Below are 27944 nucleotides of genomic sequence, written 5' to 3'. Positions count from 1 at the left end.
AGCCACCCCTCCCACAGGACAATATTTCAAAAGGGAAGGGCTAAGAGACGCAGACAATTTAATTGCAATACAAGAGAAGGAGAAATGAAGAGGAGGGGTGCCCTGGTCTTAAAGTCACACAGTTAAAACAATGACAGAGTTTTCAAAGGTGTTACAGTCAGGTAGGAACAATACAAATAACCAAAATGAAAGTTATTTTGTGTAATTATAACAAAAGAGAAATACAGCCGGTAATATCCACCCCCCTACAATTACACAAAATGAAAAACAGTGTAAAAGACACTCAGTACAGAGTAGATTCATTTTTGTCACTGGAACAATGTAACATCAGCAACAGCTATCCTACAATAGGGTCAGGAGACGAGAGATCCGCTCAGTATCTAGACTCTAGATTTCTCTAGATTCTAGAGAAATCCCTTGGTATCCCATGGACAACCAGAGGTGCCTTTTACACCCCACTACACAAAAGTAAATATATAGATTTACTTCTGCAAAGAAAATCCTGGAGTAGGAGAAAAACACAATCCTACTCAATGGCAGGAATCACATAAAAAAATTTGGAAACATCAATGACTGAAAAAGTGACTGAACATCACTCTTATCATGAAGTGCCTCAATGACAGCCATGGACGGATCAAGCGACTGGTTTAATAACCCTTCCAAAGCATGAAGTTAAGATACTTTGTGTTCTTTGCATTGGCTTTTGGTTCGTATTTGAATACCGGTGTTATGAATCAACAGAGGAAGAGGAAGTTTTCTCCCGTGTTTGATCATTTTTGATCTTATCACAGAAAATAATTATTCCATCCTCATTTCCACTTTTGATAAGTTTTCTTTTGAATTATTCAAATTCCTTTCCATGGGATATTTTATTTATATCGAAGGTGAAAAATGTTGGATTTGTTCCCAGGTTTTGTTTCGTACTGTAACCGGAGCTCTTCCACAATGCTGAGGCATCATTGTGCCCGGCATGAGGGGCATGAACCACTTAACACTCCAGTCTTTATTGAATTTGCCTGCAATGACTTTCTAAATCCAGCAGATGATACTGTAAGTGACAAAGCAACACAGTCTCAGCACAGTGTCGACAGAGTTTGGGAAATGTGCCACACACCAAGTGAGGCCTCATCTGCCCATCACTTGTCACCATTTCTTCAGTTTCCATAGAGAAATTTTCAGGGTCATGAAGCATCTCTAAAGGCACTTTTCCACTAGGCCGCCTCTAAGCAGAACAATCGCGGTCTGCCTCAGTGCAGTTAGCGCAAAGGTAGGAAAAGTAGCTTTATCTCAGTGACAGAAGAGAAAAATGGAGCGATTATGTAAATTTTCTTCTAACACCTCAGAATACTGAACAAAGATTTTAGACTAGAACATGTTTAATCATTGTGTTGTGTTTGAGCTTCACAGTAAAGTGTGAAAAAAACTGCTTTATTTCAGCAAAAGAAGCAGAAAATGGGGATTTAAGAAACTGATACTTCACCGGAGTGTTATGAAGTTTAATTTAGATCTTTTACATATTAAGCACTTATGTCTAATTGTACTGAAGACATGGTATTCAACAATTTTCAGCACAGAAAAAAAAACTTTACGTTGGGTGATAATTCACCAATAAACAGACTAATTAAAATAATTAAAGTGGTAAAATAAAATAATTGAAAAATGATTTAAAATATTTTAAAAAGAAAACAATGAGAGGAGTAACCGCAACAGGGTGCATACACGTTAGTGCATGCACACTATATATTAAATTTTTTTTTTTAATAATAAATTAGATGCAAAAATCTGAAAATGCCTGTCTGTTAGAAGCACTGATCTGAGAACAGGACAGTGTCGTCTATGTGCTGGCTAACATTACAGTGCAAACTCTGCAGGGTGAAATTTCCATGCTAACAGATTCCATGGTACTCTATAGGAGACAGGCTGTACGCCCAGGTTTGAGAGCGGGGAGGACCGCTCCGTGTTTCTGCAGATGTCTCAGGATGTCCAGTATGGAGTCCAGCTCTGAGCGGAAAGTGTCCAGCTCGCTGCTCTTGTCCTGAGCCAGGCGCCGCCACCGCTCCACTTCTGACTGCAGGTCTTCTGTTGACATCTGAAACGTTTCGGCAATAACCTGCAAAGACAGGTCACATCCAGACCTCCAGCTAATAACTGCATATATTAAAGAATCATGGAACAATGTTTCTGTATCCAGTTTGAATTTCTATTGTCAGCTGCTGTTATTCATCCTGCTTTTGGCTTTAGAAATGACAGGAACAAAGCAGAAGTACGGTCTCGGTGCATTATCTCTCAGGTGTGTTGCATATCCTGGCAGCTTGGAGCGCCAGCAGAGAAACAAGTCAGCATCTACCAGATAAAGTGTGTGTTGTGGTACCTGCCGCAGCTCCTTCTTTCTATGCTCATGTCTGAGCTCCATGCTAATGATCTTCCTCTCCAGACTGCTCAGAAGTTTCACCTCAGAGCTCTGAGCTTCTTTAGCTTCCTTCAGCTCCTGCAGCAGTTTGGTTAACTAAGCATGAGCAGAACATTAGAGTAAGCATAGAGTAAGTAAGAAGGTGAAGTCCTGACTAGATTGTAAGGTTGAACAGTAGTTAAGAATTTCCTTAATAAATTATTGATCATAATTATTAAGAATTACACAAGCCAAACACTGATGCAGGTCCTGATTACCAACAATAATTTGTGAAAATGTGGCAAATAGAAGAGAATAAACGTGGAAGTGTGGCAAATAGAAAACCAATGTAAAAATTAAAAAATACAGCAAACATGGAAATACACTATATTGCCAATATGCAAGTCAAGGCAGGTGAGTCTCACCTGCCTTGACTCAGCTTAAGTGACATCTCATTTCTAATCCATAAGGTTCAATGTGGCGCTGGTAAACCCTTCGTAGCTAAAACTTCTGGGAAGGCTGTCCACAAGGTTTAGGAGAGTTTATGGGGATTTTTGACCATTCTTCCAAAAGCACATTTGAGAGGTCACAAGAAGCCAGGAAATTATTGTTAGACAAGAAGACCTGACTCTCAGTCTCTGCTCTAATTCATCCCAAAGTTTGAGGTCAGGCTCTGTGCACCAGAGCACAAAGCAAGGTCCATAAAGTCATGGGGTTCCATTGCTTAGGCGCATGATTTTATACCCCTGTGGCCATGGAAGTGATTGGAACACCTGATTCCGATATTTTGGATGTGTGATCAAATACTTTTGGGAATATAGTGTAGATCAGATGAGAAACACTGTGAACACACAAACCCCTCAATAAAAGAGATAAGCTACTGTGCGGCGCCATATTTTGAATATACGCAAAGTTTTTACCTGCCGTGAAAATATGCGGCAGCCACGCAAACTTTTTTTAAGGAGATGCTGCAGGTGTTCAGCAGATGTCCAAAGCTGGTAAAGAAACAGAACTGCAGAAAGAACTGCAGCTAAATGTGGCTTTACAAGGTGCTGACTACAAATGGACAGAAACTACTGAGATTAACTGTACAAAATATTAAAAATAAATGAAAATACATTAAGTTTTGGAGCTGTAATATGAGGAAGTTGGTGAGGTATAAGTACTAATTTTAAAGCACTATTTTAAAAGGGTATTGAGGAGCAGGGGACTGGTAGAAGCTGCTCACCTGCTTCTGCAGAGCTTCTTCTCTGCGCCTGGAGATGGAGAGAGCCTCTTTACATTCCTGCAGCTCCTTCAGCTGCTGCTGCAGGCGTTTCATTGCTATCTGAGAGAAGATGGAGAGCTGAAGCAATGGAATGGATTTTCACCTTGGAACTAACTTCAGGCCAGTGGGTGAGTGAACCTGTACCTCCTGGTTGTTGAGCTTATTGCTCAGTTCTGAAACCTTGGAGGATGAGTGCTCCAGGGCATGGGTGGCTTGCAGATGCTTCAGCACCCTGAGGTGTTCAGCCTTCACACAGGAGAGCTGCTCTGCAAATTCTTCTTTCAGCCTGCAAAATCCCATTCAATTATTGTTTAATCACAGTGGTGAGCTTGGGCCTCGTGTATAAAGTACAAAAACGGTGCGGCGCCATATTTTACAGGCCATATTTTACCTGCCGTGAAAATGTGCGGCTTTTTTTGTGGACAATAAACTACAAAGTGCTAAAACTCACCAAAAACCTAGTAAACCATCATCAACACTGAATACACTGAAATATAACTCCATTCAGTGTTTTTTAGACCAAGAAACATCAAATCCATTGTTTCTCATGATTTTAAAAATAAACGATAAAATTGAATCAGATTTACGCTCAAACAATAACAGGCACACACAAAATAAAAGGATGTGAAAATCTCACTTGAATGTAAATAGTAAATTTTCTCAGTTTTTTCACATAAAGATGTAATTGATCTGTGCACCAAAGTGCAAGAAAAGCTTGTTAAAGCTGCACACTCTTTCATACATCACGCCCCTGTAGTGTCAGTAAAAAAAAAAAAACTGAGTCAGATCCACAGTTTAACTCCAAGCAGGTCAGGTTTTATTATTTGTAAGGTGAACAAAATCTGTAGACATTGATCACGTGTAGATGCACAAAGGTGTGCTGTGTAATTTGGGACACTTTGGAACTGAAGAACATTGCCAACAGATCGATTCGGAGGGAGTGTTTGTTCAGAGACCACATCGATCTGCTGGGAAATGTTGATAATGGTTTATTAGTGCAGAACTAACATGGAGCCGTGCGTTACCAGTGCAGCTGGAACTGCTGGCAGGTCAGACAGTTGAGCCATCCCAGCTTTATGACTAGAAAGCATCTCCATTATGTAAATGGGCAACTTATACACAATTCCTCTGTTTAGAGTAAACATCCACTATTTATTCTAATACATAGAATATTATTAAAATATTCTATTTATTCCCCAAACACCGCAAAGGACTCTCTGGGACGTTGATTTTCTTTAAATCCTGACTGAACGCTCTGCTGTACAAGCAAGCATTTAAATATAAAATATATTATTTTAAATTTTTGTGAGATGATATTATGTGCCTTAAAAACCCTTTTACATAAAATATATAATAATTATTATTTTAAATACTGATACAAGCAAAGACTGTTGCCATGGTTATTGCTTCACATAGTGGCAGCCTTCAGGGTATTTATACTAATTTACATATGTGAAGGGCAGATCAGCAGCACAAGGAGGAATTTCCCACAAATTGGAATTTATAAGGGAAAGGTGTGTATGTACGCAATACTTTATACATCTGAATTTTTTTGTTCGCTGCACTTTTCTAAATTTGTCCGTAAGACACTTTTTAGTGTGAAAACTGTGCGCTCTTTCTTCCATGAGGCCCCTGTAGTGTCAGTAAGTTGATTCAGATGTACAGACCTGAACAGCTCCTCCTTTGCCTGAACAGCGTTGGCCTTCAGTTCCTCCTTCTTCTGCTCACTCTGCAGCTGGAACAGTTCCACACGCCGACTCAGAGCCTCGTTCTCTTGCTGCAGCTCAGAGACATGGCTTCCTGACAGCAGGAGGGACATCCACCAGACGCGAAGTCAATCAATCAAATTTTATTTGTATAGCACATTTCAGCAACAAGGCATTTCAAAGTGCTTTACATCATATCAAACACAGAAACACAAAGTCATCAAGTGGGGGGTTCTTGCTTTTGCATTCATAAAAGGTTTACCGGTCAAAAGCAGACTGACCTCATGACTTCTACTGCCTCAGTAAAGTAAAACATCAGGTAGCTTATGTTGCCCTACAATGGACTGCCGACTTGTTGAGGGTGACCCCTCCTCTCCCCCGGTGACCGCTAGAGATAGGCACCAGCACACTTCACGACCCCACTAGGGATAAGCGTGTTGAAAATGGATGGATCAATTAAATAATTAATTTTCTAATCAATTATTAGAAAATAATTTTCTAATATTTGACCCGCACCAAAACGCCCGCGTGCCGTTTTTCCATTGTATTTTCCGGAGCTGAGATTTAAGGGTTTAAACTCTGCCCGTGTCCATTGTGACGCTTTTATTGGGTAGCCTTGAGCCCCCCTCCTTTGATTGACACCGCATTCGACCAATAATGTTATGAAATGTCTTTTTCCGAGCCAATAATATCCAGAGAGTGACTTGAGCTCGTTTTGACAGGCCTGTATTCTTTTTCTGGAATATTTCTGTCTGGTCAACTCGGAAACTAAATCTAAAGCCACCGATGTGTAGCCAACATGTGTCCTGTTATAAGGATATAAGGCATTTGGGGTTTATTTTGACATGAATCCACCAGCTGCATGCGTAACCACACGCAATGACACGCCTGACTTTGCTGTGTCAAAGTCAGGCTCTGTGCACCCTCATGCGTAACGGTGTTTACAGGACTTTTTCTCACCAACGGAGAGACACGTTGTCAGAATGTGTCAAAACTGTGTTTCTTCAGCAGAACTTCACAACTCACGGGAGTGGATGATTATGGCTCTAAGAGTGCTGACAAATTTTGGATTTGAGAGTACCGGAAACTTTTAGTCATCCGCACTTTTAGTCAGAGTGAGGAGGGTAGAGCATACCAAAGAGCGAGAAGGGGATAGGGGGGCAAAGAAGGGTAGGTACGAGGGGGGGGGGGAGCAAAAAAAAGAAGTTGAGAGGGGGGTTAGTTTGGCTTCAGTATGACCAACTATATGAAGTGATGCAGAGAAGAGTCAGACCTGTGAACACAGACGGCTGGTAGGTCTTCTCATACTGAGCTCCAGGAAACCTTCCTGCCTGTGTGCTGCCATCTGCTGCAGCAGCAGATTCCTGAGCTCTGCTCTCTGCTGAATGGCTCTCTGATCGCTGGCAGGGCATAGACGGCATGCTCCTGGGCTCCCTCTGCAGCCTCTCTACCATCCGGCTCAGCTCCTGAATGGTGCGTCTCTTAGTGGCCAGCTCCTGGTTCAGCCACTTGATCCGGCCTCCTAACGCCACCTCAGCTTGGCGCTGGTGTCGCCCTGGACTCGGCTGTGCCTGGGAGAAGTTAGTTTATCAATCACTGAAGAGATTAGGACTACAGTACATTAAAGATCCCAGACCTTTCAGCTCTTCTGGTTCTGGTCTGAATCCAGAACCAAACATGTATAATTGATCTATTATATGATTTCACAATAGACTTCCTAATAGTTCAATGGTGAAACAGCCGAAAGGCTCTATAAATAAAGTAACTAAAGTATATTATATACAATTCTGATGTATATTTGCTTGATAATTTTGATGAAGCCATTTGACAAAATATGTTTATTGCATAACCAATAACTGTATGATGTCATTGACCCTGTTGCTGAAGTGTGAAGCACCATAGCCAACTGCTTTTCTTGAGCTACAGTCACCCAGGCTGACCTTGTGTTTGAGCTGCTGCTGCAGAGACTCTATCTGGTCCTGCAGATGTTTGTCTTTCTGCTGGTGTCTGTCCTTTATATGCCGCAGCTCCTTTTCCAGACCCTGACATTTAGATATCCATGCATCTGACCCTGCCTCCACCACCGTGGCCGCTGCTGCGGGCGGCTGTCTTTGTTCCAGCTGCTGCTCCAGTTCACATATCTGTTGCTCGTAGCGCAGCTACAGAACACAACACACAAATACTCAGCATGTGCTGGTCCTTTTCCTGACACTTTCTTGCATCAAACTAATAATTTTCTTTTTATGTTATTTGTTGTGATGAATGTAAATGAGCCAATAAAGTGTGTCAAGAGAATTTTCATGTATATAAAAATGTATATTCATGTAAATAAAGGTTTATATATACAAGCATCTAAAAGTGACAGAGATAGGTGTCATAGATTTTCTCATGTTGCAGCTGCAGCTGTGACCTTAATCTGGTGGAACTGTTGCTCTATGGCCCTCAGGGTTCGCTTGGCCTCTTGATCGTGACTTTCCAGCTCAGATTCCAGCTGCTGAATCCTGCGCTCCAGAAGAACGTTGACTGTGCTGGGAGGGTGCGTCCCGCTGGAGGTGACCTCCCCGCCAGCGGCCGTGGCTGCAGCATAGATGAGGGCTGGTAGAGAGTTTGGGTTCCTGCTTCTCAGGATCTGCTCCAATTCCTTCACCTGGTGAGTACAGGAGCAGTTAGCTGTACTGCAGATGCATAAAAGCGAGTTGGCTAGTCTGATTAATGTGTTTGGTCTGGAGGAACCTGCCGCTGCAGATCCTGCATTTTCTTTGTGTCTGCAGGTCTGTCTCTGGCCTTTCTCTGCACATCGCTGCTTCTTTTGCCTACTTCCCTCTTCAGGTTTTCCACCTGGAACAAAAACAAGCTGCTAGTCACTGCTTGCAATGCTAGACTGGAGTTGACATTCTGCAAACTCGACTTGAGTTATAGCTAATAGAACAGTTTAGTTTTGTTTAAATGGTTCATTTGAACAGTTCTTTTTCAGCTATTGCAGCTATAACAGTTCCTGAAGGTCACAATCCAGAGAAATGATCCATTAAAACCTAAAGTATTTCCATGAAGGTTCTGCCTTTAAAATAACTCTCTTCACTACTTTTTATTTGTTAATTTAAGAGATTTTTCTAACTCTTTCCTCAGCAGTCGAGTTTAAGACCTCAGCCTGTGTCACCAACCAAACTATTTCAATGACCTCTACCATTCCCGAGAGGTCAAATATCCTATCAGATTTACACCAGAAGCCAGCTAGTAGTTACAAAAAGGAAAACATTGGTTTTCCTTTTTGGAATTGGAATGAATTCATTCCAATTCAATTTTCAATTCAGTTTATATATACAGTATTGGACTGATTCACAACAAAGTCAAGTGTCAAGAACTATATAACAAAGGCCATTCAGTCCAATCACACATAGATCCCAATTGATCCTATTTATCAAATAACACATCAAGTTCAGCTCATTATTCATAGTTTATGAAAGTTTCTGTTTAAAGAAGCCTAGCAGAAAATTTAGTCCCTGAGTGAAAGCTTCATGAGGAGCATTCAGTCCTGAAGTACAATCCCTTTTGTTGTCTCATTGATTTTACAGTAATCCCTCATACTCAGCATACATGTAGCAACAGAAAAAACTATCATCTAGCATGAAGAAACCTCCAGTAAAATCAGAACCTGGGTCAGTGGCCAGGTTCTGATGAGACATGACCAACTGGAGGCTTGAGAAGATAGAGGAGAAAAACAAACGAAACAGAACCAAAGATTAAAGTGTACTTTCTATGTAGAGAAAGGTAAAAAGTTAATTAAAATGACTTTAGGTCAAATGCTATCTAATTATTACACCCAAGACAAAGAGAGACTCAAATATTTTCCAAAATAAATCGGCATGCAGTCATGTATTATTTGTGTATACATACTTGGATTCAATTTCAACTGAATGTCTGATGATACTATAACTCCAAACAAGAAAACACAACCTTACAGTTTGAACATAGTCTAACATAGTCTTTATGAGGAGTCACACCTGCAGGGAAGAAGTCCATCTTAGTCTCAGCTCAGAGACAAAAACCTTTTATCTCCATGGAATCTTACATTTGCTGCTCCCAAACTAAAGACAAAATCCTTCCACACTTTGCTGTTCATTTCGTAAACATGCAGCATGAGGGAAAATCCCCACCTGTTCTTTGAGTTGGACTATCTCAGCTGTTGCTGCTTTTAGCCGGCCAGCATCTCTGTCCAGCAGCTCCTGGTTCTCTGCAAACCACTGCAGCTTACTCTTGAAAGCTGCCACCTCCTCCCTGTGCTGCTGCTGCAGGCTCTGCAGCTCAGACATCTCATCTCCCCCTGAAACACATCAAAACAGCAGTCTGTCTGGAAGGACTCTCAGCTCCAGGAGACCCAGGGTCTCCTGGCATGCAGGTGATGTAGATGTTCATCATGTGAACAAGTTTAGGACTGAAGAAGGCAGCCATGTTAATACAAAGTCCAGCCATGAGCTGCTGTGACCTGAGATGGAGAAGGCCTGCGCTTTGGCCAACTGCTGCTCCTGTTTTATCAGCTGCAGCTCCACCTGCAGGGACTGCTTCTCCTGCTCCAGCCTGCTGTTCTCCTCACATAGTCTGGCCTCGTTCTGCTGCACACACACACATTATAATATGGAAGATGACTGAGACCAGCACCACAGAAACACTTTATCCACAACGTTAGAAACCTGGTGGATGTTGATTTGAGCCAACAAGTCAGAGATGCGTTTAGTGTGATCCATTGCACACACGTTGCTCACAGGCCTGGAGCTTCTTCTCAGCTGCTCCCTGATGAAGATGGAAATCACAAACATTTTCGTGAGAAAAAACATTTGACAAAAATAAGAGATAAAAGCTCTCACAGCTCACTGCTCTGCTGAGCAAACAGTTACCTGGTGACAGCCAGCTGGCTGAGCAGCTCCTGGTTCTCATTAAACATGGCGTCCTGATTGGCTTTACTCCTGCTGTGCTCAGCCTTCATCTCTACATACAGCTTCTCATTTTCCTGTAAGACACATTCAGTTTTACTGCACACTGGATAGGCCACTCCAGAACCTTCATATGCTTACGGAGCCACTTTGTAGGGCTCCGAAGCACATATCCTGGCTGTGTGGTTCAGGTCATTGTCATGTTGGAAGATCAAGCCACGGCCCATCCTCAATCCTCCAACTGAGCGAAGGAGGTTGTTCCCCAAATTCTTGCAATACCCCGGTCATCCTCTTCTTAATACAGTGCAGTCGTCCTGTCATGTGTGCAAAAAAACACCCCCAAAGCATGATGCTTCCACCCCCATGCTTCACAGTAGCGATAGTGTTTTTCTTCATCCCCCAAACACAGAGAGTGGAATTAATGGTGCGTTCATACCAAAAGTGTTACGCGCGTCAAAAATGCATCCAACGCTTTAAGTTTGACGTATGTGCACTTTGAATGCAGAAGCTTGAAATCTTGTTCTACACCTAGCGTTTTGCGCGTCTGGTTTACGTTCAAAGTCTATGTGGAGGCATGTCGAGGGTGCGTCAGAAGTGTCAGCTCTAGTCATTGATACGTGTTGAACGCTCTTGACGCTTTAAAGACTCAAAACGCTCCAAACTGTTCAAATCTCGCCATGCTAGACACTCGAAACGCTCCGCAACGGTCCTCAATGCACCTCTACTTACACTTTGAATGTAAGCCAGACGCGCCTGATGCTCAAAACGCTTTTGGTGTGCATGCACCTTAAGATCAAAAATTTCTATTTTGGTCTCATCTGACCACTTTCTCCCATGCATAACTTCCTCCCATGATTCCTCTCGATCATCCAAATGGTCAAGGGTAGGTCTGTCACAATAACAAATTTTGCTGGATGATGCATTGTCCCAGAGGCTTTTGCGATGAACGATAATATTGTTGTTTTGAGATCATTTTCAACTAATATAATGGTAATCACAAAAGAATACAAGAACACAACAGAAACAACAAAATAAATTATGAAATCATCCCGTTTTTGGTAGAAAGAGAGAAAAAGAGAAAGTGATAAATCAATGGAAATTATTGAGCTTATTTTAATTTATTGTATGATTAATTGATTTATTGATTATTGTGACAGGCCTTGTCATGGACAAACTTAAGACGGGCCTAGACGTGTGCTGATTTAAGCAGGGGAACCTTCCGTGCCATGAATAATTTTAAACCACGTATTATCCACAATAACCTTGAAAACAGTGGTGCCAGCTCTCTTCAGGTCATTGACCAGCTCCTCCCATGTAGTTCTGGGCTGATTCCTCACCTTCCTTAGGTGATACGCCACGAGGTGACATCTTGCATGGAGCCCCAGTCCAAGGGAGATTGACAATCATGTTTAGCTTCTTCCATTTTCTAATAATTGCTCTAACAGTTGATCTTTTTTTAGCAAGCTGCTTGGCAATTGCCCTGTAGCCCTTTACAGCCTTGTGTTGGTCTTCAATTTAGTCTCGTGTCTTTGGACAGCTCTTTGGTCTTAGCCATGTTAGTAATTGGAGTCTTACTGATTGTGTGGAGTGGACAGGAGTCTTCATGCAGCTAACAACCTAAACAAGTGCTTCTAAGTTTGAATAAGAGGAGGTGGACTTTTTAGAGGTGGACAAACAGATCTTTGAAGTCCAGAATTTTTGCTGATTGGCAAGTGTTCAAATACTTATTTGCAGCAGTAACACAGAAATACATTCTTAAAAAAATTATATGTTGTGTTTTCCGGATTCTTTTATTTTTTAGATTCACATTAGAGACGGTATGTCTCTCACAGTGGACCTAAGATGAAAATTTCAGACCCCTCCATGGGTCTGAAATGGAGGGGTCTGAAAGTTCTTTCTAAGTGGAAGAACTTGCAAAGTCGCAGGGTGTTCAAATACTTATTTTAATCACTGTAACAGCAAAAGCCTTGGAGTATTGACTGGAGCATTTGTAGAGAGGTCTGTTTGGACTAGGACAATGAGTGGTGGGAATGTGATGTGCTTCAATGACAGACTTCTTTCATCATTTCATAATTTGAATTGTATATGCTTGGATTTATTATGTCTGGCTACTTCTGGTGCAGAATTATAATGCATGTCTCACGTCAATGATATACAAACTAGATGAAATGTGACGTGTCTGCAGTGTTCAGACTGCAGACTAAATGTGTTTTTTACACATTTTTTGGTCTACATGACTACATGGGTGACCCGTGTATGAGGACAGGGAATTACAAACTAAATGAGAATCAAGCCCAGGTTAAAAACAGACATTAGGACATTAGATGTTCAGGAGGAATGGTTAGGGACAGACCTGCTGGTAACCTTTGATGAGCATCTCCTGCTCCTTCATTTCTTTCTCTATTAGCTGGATTTTGTCCTCAGCGCCAGGATTTGCAGCCTCCAGCCATCCCCTCTGACTGGCTTCCTCTGCACTGCGCAGCTGAGTGGGACAAAGCAAACATTCACAAATGCCTGAATATAAATGGGCATTGAACATCACAACAGTCCTGACTATGTTCATTTCCTCACTCTGTGTGTTTGGAAACTGGTTTCCATGAATAAAGACCTAGCAGGATGCTTTGACTGCAAAGCGTCTGCTAACACTGTCATTATAACCCAGATCCAGTGTTGTGTGTGTGTGGGCATGGGAGTGCGTATGCGTGTGTGTTGGTTGGCTACCAGAAGGAGCCACTCTGATTGAATGAACAGATTATGTCATGTAAACTGGTATTTATGTGAGGAAATATCAGCTGGCGAGTGCAGGTGAATACATAGAGGAATGTTTCTGTTAGAAACTATGTACTCTAATGTGAAGTGTGTTTTGCACCTTGCTCTGCAGCAGGTAGTTCTGTTGTCTCAGTGAGTTGACCTCCTCAGCATCATCCTTCATCATCTGCAACTCCTTTTCCTTGTGGACCAGCTGTGCTCTTAATGCCTCAATCACAGAACTGTCCTGGATCGTTTGGAAGTCAGAACAGTATCTGAACAAACTCAACACAGGCAGCATAAACCTGAAGTAACCAGCAGATCCAGCCCAGACTGATTGATTCTGTGTCATGTACACACCATGGACTAACTGTACTAATGAGTGCATTTGAATACATAGAATACATGATACTCACTGTGGTGAATTGTTGTCTTACTGCGACCTGAGGAGGGGCTTGTGTACAGCTGCAGTCCTGAGGCACAGCATGATGGAGACTGCTCATCTGCTGCTCGAGGACAGCCACCAGGGACTGAACGGACGCCACCAGCTCACTGCTTATCCTCACACCTGTCTCTGCTGGCCATACACACCATATGTTCACACATACAGCCAACAGTATCATTATAAAACAAACATATTGTTGAGATGGTCAGGGACAACAGTGACCTGCAGCACCACCGCTATCTTGTTCTTGTTTTTTTGTGGATTTGTTTGTTGAGCGGGGGGCTTTGGGTGGAGCAGCTTTGCTCATCTTCCCAGCTGCCTTGCTGTCCCCGAACCTGCCTCTGGATGGAGCAAGAGGAAGCTTCCTTTCAGACAGCATGCAGGAACGAATCACAGAGGAGCCCTTGGATGTCTGTGAAGGGGGTGTATAAGCAAATTGAATTTCAAAACGTGCGTGCACGTGTGTGTGTCTGCTTTTCAGAGTTTGGCCTTCCTCACTGTTTTTTTTTTTGCGTTGCCAACCAGTGAGAGAGTTTGGGGAAAATGTTTATTCTGTTCCTGCATCAGTCTTCCCACTTCCTTCCTGATACTGGAGGTCAGATCAAGGTCGAGTGGTTCTGTGGTTCTAGAGTGGCTCTGTCCAGGCTGCTCCAGGTCCAGCTCTGATGGAGTCACACGTGGGAACATCCTCAGTTCCTGACTGAAATCAGTTCATCAGATAGAAATGGCCATTATTGCTGATTTGATAAAAGTACAGTATACATTGTTCCTAGACAGCTGCTTCATATTTTCCAGTTGGTAATTAGTGTGTTTATATGCTGCCACTTCTATAACTATTAATTGATCGTATCATGAAATTAAAGCAAAAAACCTGGTGCATGTGTATTAAATCTTCTTTATTGCTTGTAAAGGAGATTACAAACTCCTTTAAGATTCTTTAATACTTGTATATTTACATAGCTATACCTAAGATGGTTTATGCAATTCAATAATTAAGCAGCATTGCTCGTGACGCTGACTGTTCTTTCTCTCTTAGTCGACATCAATAATAATGGGACTATATTATGCTTTATAATACTGTGAGTTGTTTATGACTCTAGTTTGTATTGTGTGATAACTGTTTAACGTTTGGATGTAGAAGTCCATGGATCTAACCTGACAGGCTGCAGAGTAAAGCCTCTGGTGTGGTCTTCTGCTCGTATGGGCCTCATCAGCTCCTCTTCTGTGGGCAAGTCTGAAGCATCCAAACAGAGACATCACAGGAATCAGCCTGGCCATTTCTTTTTTTTTTCTCCCCTCCAGATAAGATAAGGTAGATAAGATAAGATAAGATTTATTTGTCATTGTCATCAACAGATTACAACGAGATTGAGATTTGCTCGACTCGACTTAAGATGCAGGTTATGTGTATATACGTAATATACCAAAATGAATAGTATAAAATGAGAAATAAACTTAGACATCAGAAGATGGTTGCAGCGCCTGGAGGTGTCGCAACAGAATTTACATTTATAACAAAGTGGTGTCAAGAGCAGAAGTTCTTATGCCTTTGAATTTAGTGCCATGATTGCCATCGGGTAAAAACTGTTTTTTAGGCGATTTGTCCTGGTTTTTTGTGGGCTCTAGTGCCCCTTATATTTTCATATAAGTAGGCTGATAGGAAAGGGGGAAGGAGAGGGGAAAAGACAAGCGGCAAATGTCGCCGGGTCCGGGAATTGAACTCGCGACGGCCACGTCGAGGACTCAAGGCCTCCAAACGTGGGTCGCGCCACCACAGCCTGGCCATTTCTAACCATCTCCTAAATCAAGAGAATCCAATTCTGACGACTGCTATGGAAAATGCCAATCAAAAATAAGAACATGTGCATTTTTATTTTACTGCAGAAAGTATGAGACGAAAATTTCAGATTAGACAACATAATTTTAAGTGGAAACTTGCAACTCAAAAGTGGAACAAATTCTAGAAAGTCGACTCAAACTATTAGGGGAATGTGGAACAATTTCAGCACACAAAGTGGATATCAGAAGATGTCCTCCAGTCCTTCAAAAAAAAAATACCTTGCACCCAAACTGGTCATTTAATAGCTTATAGAATCATGTGTATTGTGGGAAACATCTAACAATAACTAAAATATAAATTCAAAAAAATTTAAATGCAACCTCCACTGTGCAAGAAGTTAATTATAATTGTCAAGATGATCTGTTAAGAACCCTGACTGAGGCAAAAAGTGCTAGAATACTTTAACATGGGATCTAAGAAGAAACCTTTTAGTGCAAAAATGACAATCCTACATTCTGAGCTACAGATGTGAAATATATGGGCTTAACTGTCTGTGATTTAAAAAAAAAGAAAGAAAAAAAAACAGCTGAACGTTAATGCGAGAAGTGGTGTCTGACCTGAGTCGTTGGTAGAAAAAGGCTGCAGAGACTGCTGAGCATGCTGAGGAAGAGACGGTGGAGAGACTGGCTTGTCGGTCCTCCCTTCATCCTCTAGAGGGAGACAGCAGTGACCATTGCAGTCCTCCACAGAGTGAATCTGTCTATATGCTTCCTGAAGAGCCTCCACCTCTGACCTTACACTCTGTGCATATAACTGGCCTGCACAGAAAGCAAATTTAGATGGACTCCACAGCATTACTGATAAACTAACATACCAATCATAATCATAACATAAAGTGTCTGATAACAAATCAGAATGAAATTAGAATGTTTCCCCCATATTCTCCATACTATATTACTATTACTATATTACTATTCTCCATAACTATATTTTTGTGCACAAAGCACAAAAATATAATTACAGGAAATTCTCTTAACTGACATAATCTGAAAAAGCATTTCCTCCACTTTAAAAGTTGTCTTCATGTTGATGTTAATCATTGGAACTACTTCTCAGTGCACTACTCCATAGGAACGGCTGTTAACGGTATAATGAGATGCATTGTTGTGATGATGTGCTGAAGGCAGAGTGTCAGAACGAGCATTGACTTCTTAAAGAGACAGATACTCAATTTCAGGGCGTCAAATTTCTTTTAAATTATGTTTGATATATACAGCATTTTCATAACAACTGAAGGATTACCAGGGTAATCCGGAGAGTTATAGAGAAATACTGAGAGAAATGTTGGTGAAATTACCAACATTTCTGCAACTTAATGCAACGTTTTGCTGCATTATGCGTTAGGTGTTTTTTAACACAGAAAAGCTTCCGTACCAGGTTGGGACCAGTTTGACTCAACTCAACGTTTTGCTGCATTGACCTACACACCGTGGCTAAAAAGATTAACCATACTTGGAAGCATTCTGCTCTAGTATTATCTGACATGTGAATATGTGAATATAATATGTGAATATAACTGGTAAAAAGGTCCTGGAAATGGGCCAGAACATTTGACAGTCACACCTAAGCAGTGAAATATTCATTCCCCTACCTCTTACAAGAGCTGGGGACAATTTAGAGTTCTGTGAAAGAGAAAAAAATTATGATTACCCAAATGAAAAGAAATGCAGAAGTATTAACCAACTACTTATTAGTGTACTGTGATTATTCCAGCAACTCATGCAGATGCCTTTTCATGACAAAATTTTAACAGTTGACCAATTGTTGGTAAATAAAACAATGACAATATCTAACCTAGCAAAACAAAAATGGCAATGATCAAGGTAGACTGTTTTTATTCAATAAGGCAGACGATACACACAGTGTACTATTCAGTATGTTAGGCCAGTATTAGAAGAGATTGCAACAAGTAGTGGAAACTAATTAATTCAGCTAATGTGATTTTTAATGTCTTCTTTCAGTTTCTGTTCATACAGATACTATTGAGCTCAACTATATCTAGATAATTATGGAAAAAGAGAAATGAAATTGTGAAATGTTTTGTTCTCTATCACCTGGCTCTATTACAGCTTATGTATTCATGTGCATAACTTACCCAACTATTTTAGACAGTACACTTTAATTTGTTGAAATGTTTGCATGATGCATGACAGTGAAAGCAACACTGTATTGGCTGCTGCAGCTCCCTGTCTGTCATTTGACAGATACACCTAAGCAGTGTGTCTGTGAAATGAAACACTGATTAGGTGATATTTCACCACTGATCTGAAATATTAGTACAAAAATACTATGATGATCAAAAAAAAAAATTAGTTTCCAAAGAAAAAGGAGACCTTTTTCTCTTGGATTTTGACCTCACATGAGTAACCAGAATCAAACTAAAACAACTAACAAGCCAAATTCTCAACATTTTACATCAAATCCCTTTTTTTTTTTTTTTTAGATTTTCTTGTTTCTATGTAAGGACAGTTTGTTTGAGATGTCCAACTGGTTGAGACAAGATATCTGTCACAGTCAAACTGGTGCGTCAGAAAGTGTAGTGGTGATCAAATCTTGGACTATGCAAGTATTCAACTATGAACTATGACTATGAAGTATTCAAGTGCTACCGACCTTTAAGTATTGGACTGTACCTTTGTATCAAAAAATGGCTGCTAGATCATTGGAAAGAAAGCATCCAGATAAGACCATCCCTAGTACTAGATAAATAGACATGTTCCAAATTATTCAACATATTATGGTCACACTAACTCATCATACATTAACAATGATGAAAACTGTGTGTGGTATGCTTTAGCTTAGCTGCTATTCTCCATTTTACATGTGCGGATCATTTTGATGAGATCCCCTAGAAAAAGGGATCTCATTAACATTTCATAATAAGAAATCTAAAATGAGATTTATAGTTACAGCCATGCATAATGCATCTTAGATGAAGACACATAAATGTTAATATAAGAGTAAGCAAGAAGATAAAATAGGTAGACAGTGAATTTTCAAACCTTCGTTTGCGACTCTTTTATGCCATCCTCATCTTCAAAATCTTCACTGTATTGTGGGGAGCCAGAGTGGGCTGAGAGAAAAAAGTGATGAGGAAACCCAGAGTCTCTAACAGGGTTGTTCGTCAGAACTGCCCTCCTACCTGAAGACTCTCCCACAGGTACTGCTGCAGCAGAAGGCTCCACTGCTGGCCCATTCTCTTTCCTACAAGGAAATTATTTCATTGATTTCATCAACTCACAGTCCAGAGCTTTACCAAGGAACCATCATCACATAGATGGCTGTGACATCATGCCCAAAGGTCAAACAATGGTGCAGAAAAGTATTTTTAGAACAGTCAAATGACAGAGATCTGTCATTTGATTTCTGTCAAATCCCCTGTGGGGAGGTATGTTCCCCCTATGGTCCGTGCACAGCAGAACCTACCTTCCACACTGGGAAATCTGTTTCAATTTAGAATGCATTCTATCTGGAGAATGTTTACAAGATTTTTTCAAAGTCTAATCAATGCCCTTAGCTGCTTCCATACCTGAGCTCAGTGGCAAAGGTAGAATGGCTTGAATCCAGCTCTCTGTTCATTTTGGAATAATCTATAGCTGATGAAGCTCCTGCCTCTATCTGTGCAAAGAACCTGGCTTTCTCCTCCTCTTCCTCTAGTGTGTCCAGGCCCATAGCGCTCTTGTTCCCACCTGGTGTCTTTGATGATTCTGTACAAAAACAAAAATCATCTTCTACAAAATATATTTGTATTTGATAATAAAGTTGGACTTTTGCAATAAAATGTTCCTTAGTTATAAACTTTTTTCATTATTAACTATTAGTTAGTAACTATTTCATACATGCATAAAATGTGACATTCTGTTCCACCCTTCTGGGGTCTGTGCCCCTATCTGGCAACCCCCAGCAAAAAATCTTAAACCCGCCCCTCTCAAAGAGAGAACGGAATAATGGCGAAAAGATCAGGTAACAGAAAAATTGATTCAGAATGCAGGGCATTTAACTTGCAGTGGACAAACAATTATTTTTTTGTCCAATGCAAAGAAAAGGCTGTCTGTCTCATCTGTCAAGAGGCGGTGGCGGTATTCAAAGAATACAATCTGCAGAGACACTATGAATCCCGTCATAAAGACAAGTATGATGGCTTGCAAAGCCAAATGCGAGCAGACAAACTCTCAAAGCTAAAAAGTGGACTGTTAGCTCAGCAGGATACATTTGTACGCCAAGCTCTGCTGAACCAGTCATCTGTTCGGGCCAGCTTTCGGGTTGCTCAACTGATAGCAAGCAGCGGTAAACCTTTCACTGAAGGAGGGTTTGTCAAGAAATGCATGAAAGCTGTCGCGGAGGAGGTGTGTCCCGAGAAGAAAGACGTCTTTAATGCCGTGAGTCTATCAGCGAGTACAATCACCAAACGCATTGAAAAAATCGGGGGTATATGCCCAGCTGCAGCAGAAGACGAAAGAATTTGAATTTTTTTCATTAGCACTGGATGAGAGCACGGACATGCAGGACACCGCGCAGCTGCTCATTTTTATTCGTGGAGTTACTGCAAACTTTGAGATGTGCGAGGAGGTGGCAGCCCTCCAAAGTCTCAAAGGGACTACGACGGGGGAGGACATTTTCGGCAAAGTGTACCAAACCATGGAAGAGTTGGACCTGGACTGGTCAAAGCTGGCCAGCACAGGGCTCCTAGTATGGTGGGCATGTCTCGGGGTGTAATAGGACGCATGAACCGGGAGATTGAAGAACGAGGTCTCACCACCCCGCTACCAGTCCACTGCCTAATTCACCAGCAAGCACTGTGCTGCAAAGTGTTGACGTGGAATTCCGTAATGAAGGTTGTGGTGTCGTGCATAAACTTCATCAGAGCAAAGGGACTTAAACACAGGCAGTTCCAAGAATTCCTGTCTGAACTGGAATCTGCGCACGGAGATGTGCTGTACTACACAGCAGTTCAATGGTTGAGCCGGGGCAGAGTTTTGGGGCGTTTTTACGAGTTGCTACCTGAAATTAACGCATCTCTTCATTCACAAAACAAAACGGTGCCAGAGCTGATCGACCCAGAATGGAAATGGCATCTCGCATTTTTAACAGACATGACAGAAATGCTGAACAGTTTTAACTTGCAGCTACAAGGCCAGGGGAAACTCATTTGTGAAATGTATTCCCACATCAAAGCATTTGAGGTGAAACTAGAGCTGCTTTTGGGACAAGTGAAAAAGCACAGTTTTATCCATCTCCCTGCTACACAAAATCTCTCTGCAGAGAACCCAGCGGTCCCTTTTCCAGCTGAAAAGTGTGTGGAAGCACTGGAAATGCTAAAGGCGGAGTTCGGTGTGCGATTCTGTGAAGTACATGTTTATGCAAAAGAAATCCGTCTTTTCCAGAACCCCTTTGTTGCCGACATTGATGAAGCCCAGCCTTCTTATCAGTTTGAGTTGGCCGAGTTACAGAACTGTGATGTTCTGAAAGACGCGTTCAAGCCCAACAATCTCATTGACTTCTATGGCACCCTCCCAAACGACACGAACCCTAACATCAGAAAACACACAATGAAGATGTCCACACTTTTTAGCAGCACGTATATCTGTGAGCAAACCTTTTCACGTATGAAACTGCTGAAAACTTCAATGAGATCAAGATTGACAGATGCACATCTGCATCAGTGTTTGAGACTGGCAGTGACTAGAATGGAACCTGACATTCAACTTCTCGCCAGCCAGATTCAGGCCCACAGTTCACACTGATGAACGTACAAAGGTAAGATAATTTTTCTGATTTGAATGAGTCATTCTGAGTATAAAAATATAATCATAATAAAATCTACTGGGATAAAATCAATCTCCACAACCATACTGATAGTGGTACTGGTTGTGCTGTGTAGGTGCTGTATCACTTAGTTCAGTTTCTCAGCCTGCTTGCTTTATGGGTTTCACAGAGAAGTTGAAGAGAGAGAGCTGCAAACAGCGATGTCTACAAGCTATTGGAACCTACCAAAAGATTATAAGAAAGGAACACAAGAACTTTTAAGAGCCTGCTCATATGAACCATTTATGTAAGAGATTCTGCTCTGACAACTAAGCTGAACTTGGACCTGTTAAGATTGTGCACGGCACAACATAAAGTTTATGTTCCATGGACTTTTTTATGTGAAGACCCCAGAGACTGTTATTTGGTTATTATTTATTTCATAAATATTGTTGTTATTTATTTCCTGACTTTGTTCTGTGAAGAATCCAGAAAGGGTTATTTGATTGTGCTTTCTGGTAAACAATAAATGTTTACGTTTTGGCAATTTTGCAATTGTCACTTTTTCTGTTACAAACTGACCCCGGTCCCCCATCAGAGAAGGGAAAAGTTATGTGGCCCTCACAGGAAAAAGTTTGGGGACCCCTGATTTACAGAATATTTTCACATTTGATTTTCCTTTAAACTTTGAATGCATACTTTTATGTAACATACCGGTGGACAAACTGAACTATAATGATCAAAAACTTCTGTACACTTTACTGGTTGGGAGCAAAAAGGCTCTCATAAGAAAATGGCTCAAACGGGAACCTCTAACAATGTGAATGAAATGTGATGTCAATAGGCCTGTCACGATAACAAATTTAGCTGAGCGATTAATTGTCTCAAAAATTATTGTGATAAACGATAATATTGTTTGAAGACCTTTTTACATAGATTCAATGGAAGTTACGTAATAATGCATGCGATTTCCTGCCAAAGAATTGGAATTGATAAACAAAATAAACAAAACAACCAAAAACAAAATTAAAATGGATTCTCAGTCTCCATTAATAAAAAATGTACATGAATAAAACCTAAACAACATAAAGCTAAAGTGGAACTAAATACTGCATTCAACCAAAAGAGTGCAGATTATGAAGTCTGTATACTATGTTGCCCTTCATTAATAATTAGATTTAAACAGAGAAAATGGGCACATCCGACTACCTGATGCAATAGTTCACACTACATGATTTTTTGCCCTTATTTTTCACCTTACGACATTCTTAGAACATCGGCCATTCTAAGATTGTCGCTTACGATTTCATAACTGATCATCCTGTAGTGTGTGGTGTGTTACGGTAGATCGTCGTGGCCGCTCCGATCTAAATCAGGGGTTTTCCCCGACTGGGAGCGTTAAGGCAGCCTGTTGAATGTGACAGGCAGGATTCTCCTCCGTGCTTTCTGAGGGGAAATTACAGAGGGGAATCCTAAACAACTGACATGGCGCAACCCGAAGTCCAGCGGACATTGGAGATGATATGTGAAAACAACATTAATGTTTATTCAACATTTTGTGCAAAGAATATAGAAATGACAAGGGGAGGAGTTGGAGCAAAATTGCTACCGCAGTTGATAAACCCGGTAACTTTTCAGCTGTTCTTCGTTACCGTGACATAAATAGGTTCTAATGATTTTCATTCAGTCAGGACTGACACTATCTACATGCATTGCAGGTAGATTGTAGTAAAGCATTGATTAATGCCTGGTTTTAAAATTAGTTAACTGGAATTGTAGTCATCATTCTGTGCCCATTGTTGGACACCACATGGCAGGAACGAACCCGATCGAACCGTTATACTTAGGATTTCTGTCGGCTAATGTGTGGCCTCAGGTTTTGAAAATTGGCCGACAATTGGCCGACAGCTCTAAGATCGTGTGGGGTATGCTGGGCATTACACTAAGGAAATGAGGAAGGGAGGGGAGAGCACCAAAGTTGAGCCTTTTTTCATTCAGTGTTATCAACAGAAAGAGAAAGAGGCCGGAAGAGACGATAATGCCAATAATTAAAATGAGATTGACAGTTTTAATTTATCGTATGATTAATTGATTTATCGTTTATGCGACAGGCCTAGATGTCAATGATTGGATTGTATTCCAGCTACCCTGCCAACCCCATTTATGTTCTGGTTTGTTTTGTTGGTTTTGTTTTGTTTGTTTGTTTCTTGAGAAAAAGTGTGAAAAACAAGAATGAAATCAATATAATTATATTATTGCAAAAAAAGAAAATGTTTGTGGTGTCTTTTCTTAGGTCATAGTCACACACAAAGAGTCCTTTAGACAGACTTACCACCACTGCTGTTTTCATCATCTTGCCACCATGAAACTGTCGGTTTCTCACTGGATTTCTGGCTGCTTCTAGTTTTGGGCTGCTTGTCAGGGCTGCTTAAATCCACCGAGTCATCTGAAACAGACTTTTAGACACTGGATCAAACAAAATGCCAAAACAATGACAACGCAGCACCAAAAAAAAAAAAAAAATGCAAAAACTCAGAAGTAGAAAATCTACTAGGTTATTTTTCTAATGCCCCTTTTCCACCGGTGTTCTGTTGATCTGTGCTACCCGTAAATCCGTCCTACCTGGTGGTAATGCGCATATCGATGCTACGTCACATACTGCTTACTCAGCAGATTTCTTATAAATACCTGTGGAAGTTTCGTTTCGTCAGAAGAAGAGGAACATGGCTGACATGATGGTGAAAAATGAGGAGAACCGTCAGAACAACAACTGGATCTCCTTCAGGAGGAAGCAGCTACCAGGAGAGATGGCAGAGCTCCAGGGAGAGTTGATACAGACAGAAGAAAAATAAATGATGTTTTCTCTCAATGAACAAAGTCTCTTTTTTATACTCAAACATACAAACTGTAGTTTGTATGGCATCAAGGTCCTAATACAGTCCTGTAACCTTAATTAGTGATAAATAAGACTGATATTAGAAAAATTATCCTCCTGTTCATTTACTTATGAGTTTATTTTACAAGTTATGTTTTCATATTATTCTCATGTTATTATTCTTTTTTATGTTTACTTAACTTCTCTCTTTTGTAGTACTTTATTCATCTTTTGTAGTATATTATTAACTTTGTTTAGGATGTTTGCCTGGAAGCTAAAAATGTTAAAACATTCATGTGTTATTAGCTCCATGTGTAACTGATTAGTTGTGGTCAGCCACATGCCCTTACAAGGGCATGTCCACAGAAGGTTCCAGAATGTAAAGACGGTTGGTCAATTCTCTGTGTGATTGTGTGAAGAAGCCCAACCTCCTTTTTCTATACAATAAAGAGAAATGCAAAGAAAGATCTGGCAGAATTGATTCCAGACAGTGTTTGACAGCGATTCGTCGCGTCTGCTTTCAATTCTCCTCTTCTGCAGAAAAGTAACCACTGTCTTTGGCTGATTCTTTGCAGGTTAGGACAAAAATAAACCTATCAACCAAGTTTAAACTTTTAAGCCCTTGATCAATTCTTAGTGACCAAAATGTGAAAACATGGAAGGTTTGATTAAAAGTAGAGCCATTCAGATCAGAAGGAATACAGCTTTATTTGTTACCGCAAGACGAGTATTTGTTATTTGTTATGACTTGAACATCAGATGAATCAAAATTAAATGTATTGAGAAGTTAAAAACAACAGGTTGTTAATGCACTCTGTAAGAACATCAGCCACAGTTTTTTAATTAGAAATATTTCATCAGCACATTGGGCTCATGTGATCCCAGCTCCAGAAAGGTGAAGGTCTCTGGACATCCTGAAGGTAAACGCCGACTGGCAGTCAGGAAGACGGACACTGATGAGACATCCTACAACTCACAGGGCGCAGGACGAACCATACTGCTCATACTGTTGATCTGCAGCAGCAGTTTGCCAACATCTGAAAACACATTGAATTATATTATGAATGAATTCTGATGCCTAAGTTATTTGCAACACCCTGACTAACATTAGCGCATGTATATTCAGCACAATAGCAAGTTTTATAGTAGTTTAATACAAAAATAATTGTTAGCTCACCTGCACCATCTGAGCCACCTGCTTTCCTCCTGCTGCAAGGCAGAGTCACTGTCCTCCTTGACATATCGCAGCATTCCTCCCACCACGCATTTTCTTGAAGTCTCAGAAAAATCACAATCAGGCTATAAAAAAATAGCTCAGCTCTCTCTTCTTTTGCATCAGAAAAACAACTCGCGTTAGGTCGCATCGTAACAAAGCACAGCAAATGGCTCCTGGAGGCAGGGCGCTATAACCCCGACCGCCAGGAGGCGTCACCCTGCTACAGTGCCGAGACGGGCCAGTGGAAAAGCGGTCACTCCGAAATAGAGCCGAGCCAAGCCAAGCTGGGCTGCTGTAGTACAGCCAGTGAAAAAGGGGCATAAATGAATACAATTTTTGCATTTAAAAAGTAAAATAATTTTCTTAATATATTTTTTACAGTATTGAAATTAGGCCTGTCACGGTAAATTTTGCTGGCAATTAATTGTCCCAGAAATTATTGCGATAATTGAGAATATTGTCATTTTGAGACCATTGTTAACCAATAGCAAAAAAATTATCTAACAATGCAAATACAACCTCTCAGGGGTCAATAAACTTTTGTCCTTCTCGCTATCATGTCCCATGTATTGGGTTCAGCCCAAGTGGAGGAAAACTGAGAGTTTTAGCTCCCTGTGTGTTTAGCAGTTACCAAGGAAATAAGATCAGAGGGAGTAACTCGAGGCGCCAAAGTGAAGTTTTTGTCATGCAGACAAAAGCTTCACTTTCTCTCTCTTTCTTGGTAGAAAGAGAGATGCAATGAAAACAAACAAGCAATATTATCACCCTCATTTTAATTTATTGTGCGATTAATTGATTTATTGTTTATCGCGACGAAATAATTGACATGTTGCCATTTTTCAACCTGATGATGTTAAATGGCTGATATTCCTAGCTTCAACAACTCAATACAAAGATTTTTCATATTGAAAAATGTCACTAAATTTCAATGGAAAGACAGTAAAGTGCCACTTCACACAGACAAAGGAGGCTGCACCAACCAATCCAGCCTCTGAATCAATGCTCTTTCTGTATAAACATAGTGGACTCCTCTACATATGTCTTCTGTATGGTGGTTGACACAGGGAAAGCAAAATGTGGCAAAATAATTTCAACAATGGTTGGTGAGGGGTTTTTTTTCCCCATTTGAGGTGTGTTCATGATGCTTAGCGCCAAAGTCAAATTTCAAACTGTGGATTTATGCAAGACTAGTGTTTAACCCTTAAATGTCAGTTTCTCTGAAGAGCTTACTAGCTGCCATTTTTTAGGTGCATTACCTCTTTCAGGAACTTCTCAAACTCAGCATCCAGCTCTTCCTTAGTCCGTCTGTAAGACATTGTAATAATCCTCCTCAGTTGTGGACTGAACCTGAAAAAGAATCCCATGAAGTATAAATTAATAAGCAAAGTAATTTTTTGTAAAATGCTACAGTTTAATGCTAACATTATTTCCATGATATTAAAAAAAATATTTAAATGCAATAAATTTCCATTTGAATTTCCTGTGTTATTACAAGTGTGTGATATATGTTTACATATGTATACTTCCTATGTTCTAACATACAGTATTTACAAGTATATTATTTTTAAGGCATTATCAATAGAAAAAAATAATGGAAAAACAATAACAATGACAAATAACTGAAGCTACGCTTACAATGAGCAGCATACTGAGACTCTGATTTTAGTGTGTCACATTTTGACAAAGGGGTTATGTCACTGACTTTACATTACGTTGGAGCACCAGCTTGCTCCAACGTAATGTAAAGTCAGATAAGTTCTGAAAAAGTTAAAAAGGAGCCCATTGAACAAGATCTTAAAACACCGTACAACATAGCAACAACCCATATGGACCTTACCAAGCTCCGCCCACAACCGACCCACGTGACCGCAAATCTCACAAAGCCCGCGGCGCTGTTTCTATGTAAACATGACTGATTAGTGCATCATTTCTACCGGATTTTCGCAATATATCAGCTACTACAATGGACAGAGGACTAACAAGTTCATGTCATCATCTGGGAGGAGGTTACTGGTTTCTCAGTCACAAGCTGGTTGCAAACCTGAGGCCAGCAGGTGTCAGTCAGTTATGGTAGATCTGAAATTTGGTTTGATGACCTCAATATGAGAAGCTAGAGACTGATAGGAGGAACCAAAGAGCTCTGTAAAGGTAAAGGCAAATCTTCTGAAGTTGGGATATAATTAATTTAATTTCACATAATTACCACGGTAGAAGCCATTTGTTTGTTAAAATTTTATGAAATATATTTGTTCTATTTGATGTTTGTTGTGAATGATGTATACTCACAAACGAACGAGGTAATTAGTCCAACCTCCAGCGGCTGTAATGCGCCACAGCAAAGGTAAACAAAGGTAAAATATCCCGAACAGGTGATCAACTCAAAACCACTAGTACCTTTCTACTCTCTCTCTTTGTAGTTTAAGCACACCTGTTACCGTGGCAATCGCCTGCGCCCCGCAAGACGAGTAAAGATTATGTTAAAAACATAACATTCAGTCTGTTACCATATCAAGCTTCCAGGCTTGATATTTATTTCTCGATTATTAATCAGCTCTTCCCTGAACACAGCGATGGTTGATTGACTAGCTGTACTTGGTGCTAGAGTGGCTAACACGAGTAACAGTTTAGTCCAAAGCCTTTTCTGCTAAAAAAAAATCTTTAGTGTATGTCAGATACAGACACATTGCATACTGATCTGTTTAGCTAACGTAAGACTGTGTAGCAGACAGGCTTCAAGGTGTAGAAGTTGTATCAGTACTGCCATTATGCTGTACTTAGCTAACGG

The 27944-nt window shown here is 40.6% G+C and overlaps 1 protein-coding gene across 9 annotated transcripts; it reads right to left on the bottom strand.

The window, feature by feature from the left end:
• Nucleotides 1-524: 524 nt before the first annotated feature.
• Nucleotides 525-26523, bottom strand: cep162 (centrosomal protein 162). 9 transcript variants are annotated; one of them, XM_023330966.1, is made up of 26 exons: nt 26416-26523; nt 23401-23524; nt 18853-19030; nt 18466-18527; nt 18326-18396; nt 16915-16945; nt 15881-16081; nt 14639-14717; nt 13982-14183; nt 13706-13895; nt 13455-13615; nt 13160-13285; nt 12644-12772; nt 10255-10367; nt 10051-10150; nt 9846-9972; nt 9517-9683; nt 8096-8200; nt 7773-8009; nt 7303-7521; nt 6636-6933; nt 5324-5456; nt 3801-3942; nt 3618-3716; nt 2372-2506; nt 525-2110 (listed from the first exon to the last, which is right to left on the bottom strand). In XM_023330966.1, the coding sequence occupies exons 1-26, from the start codon at nt 26521-26523 to the stop codon at nt 1907-1909; spliced, it is 3741 nt and encodes a 1246-aa protein (XP_023186734.1). In that variant the 3' UTR covers nt 525-1906. The 9 variants fall into 9 exon arrangements, with proteins under 9 accessions (XP_023186734.1, XP_023186731.1, XP_023186733.1 ...); XM_023330963.1 differs by having other exon boundaries at nt 18326-18527; XM_023330965.1 differs by having other exon boundaries at nt 9846-9969; nt 18326-18527.
• Between the last annotated feature and the right edge of the window lie 1421 nt (nt 26524-27944).

This window comes from Xiphophorus maculatus, chromosome 3, assembly GCF_002775205.1.
Source record: "Xiphophorus maculatus strain JP 163 A chromosome 3, X_maculatus-5.0-male, whole genome shotgun sequence".
In the NCBI taxonomy this organism is placed as follows: domain Eukaryota; kingdom Metazoa; phylum Chordata; class Actinopteri; order Cyprinodontiformes; family Poeciliidae; genus Xiphophorus; species Xiphophorus maculatus.
This window is presented reverse-complemented; position numbering and strand designations above follow the sequence as displayed.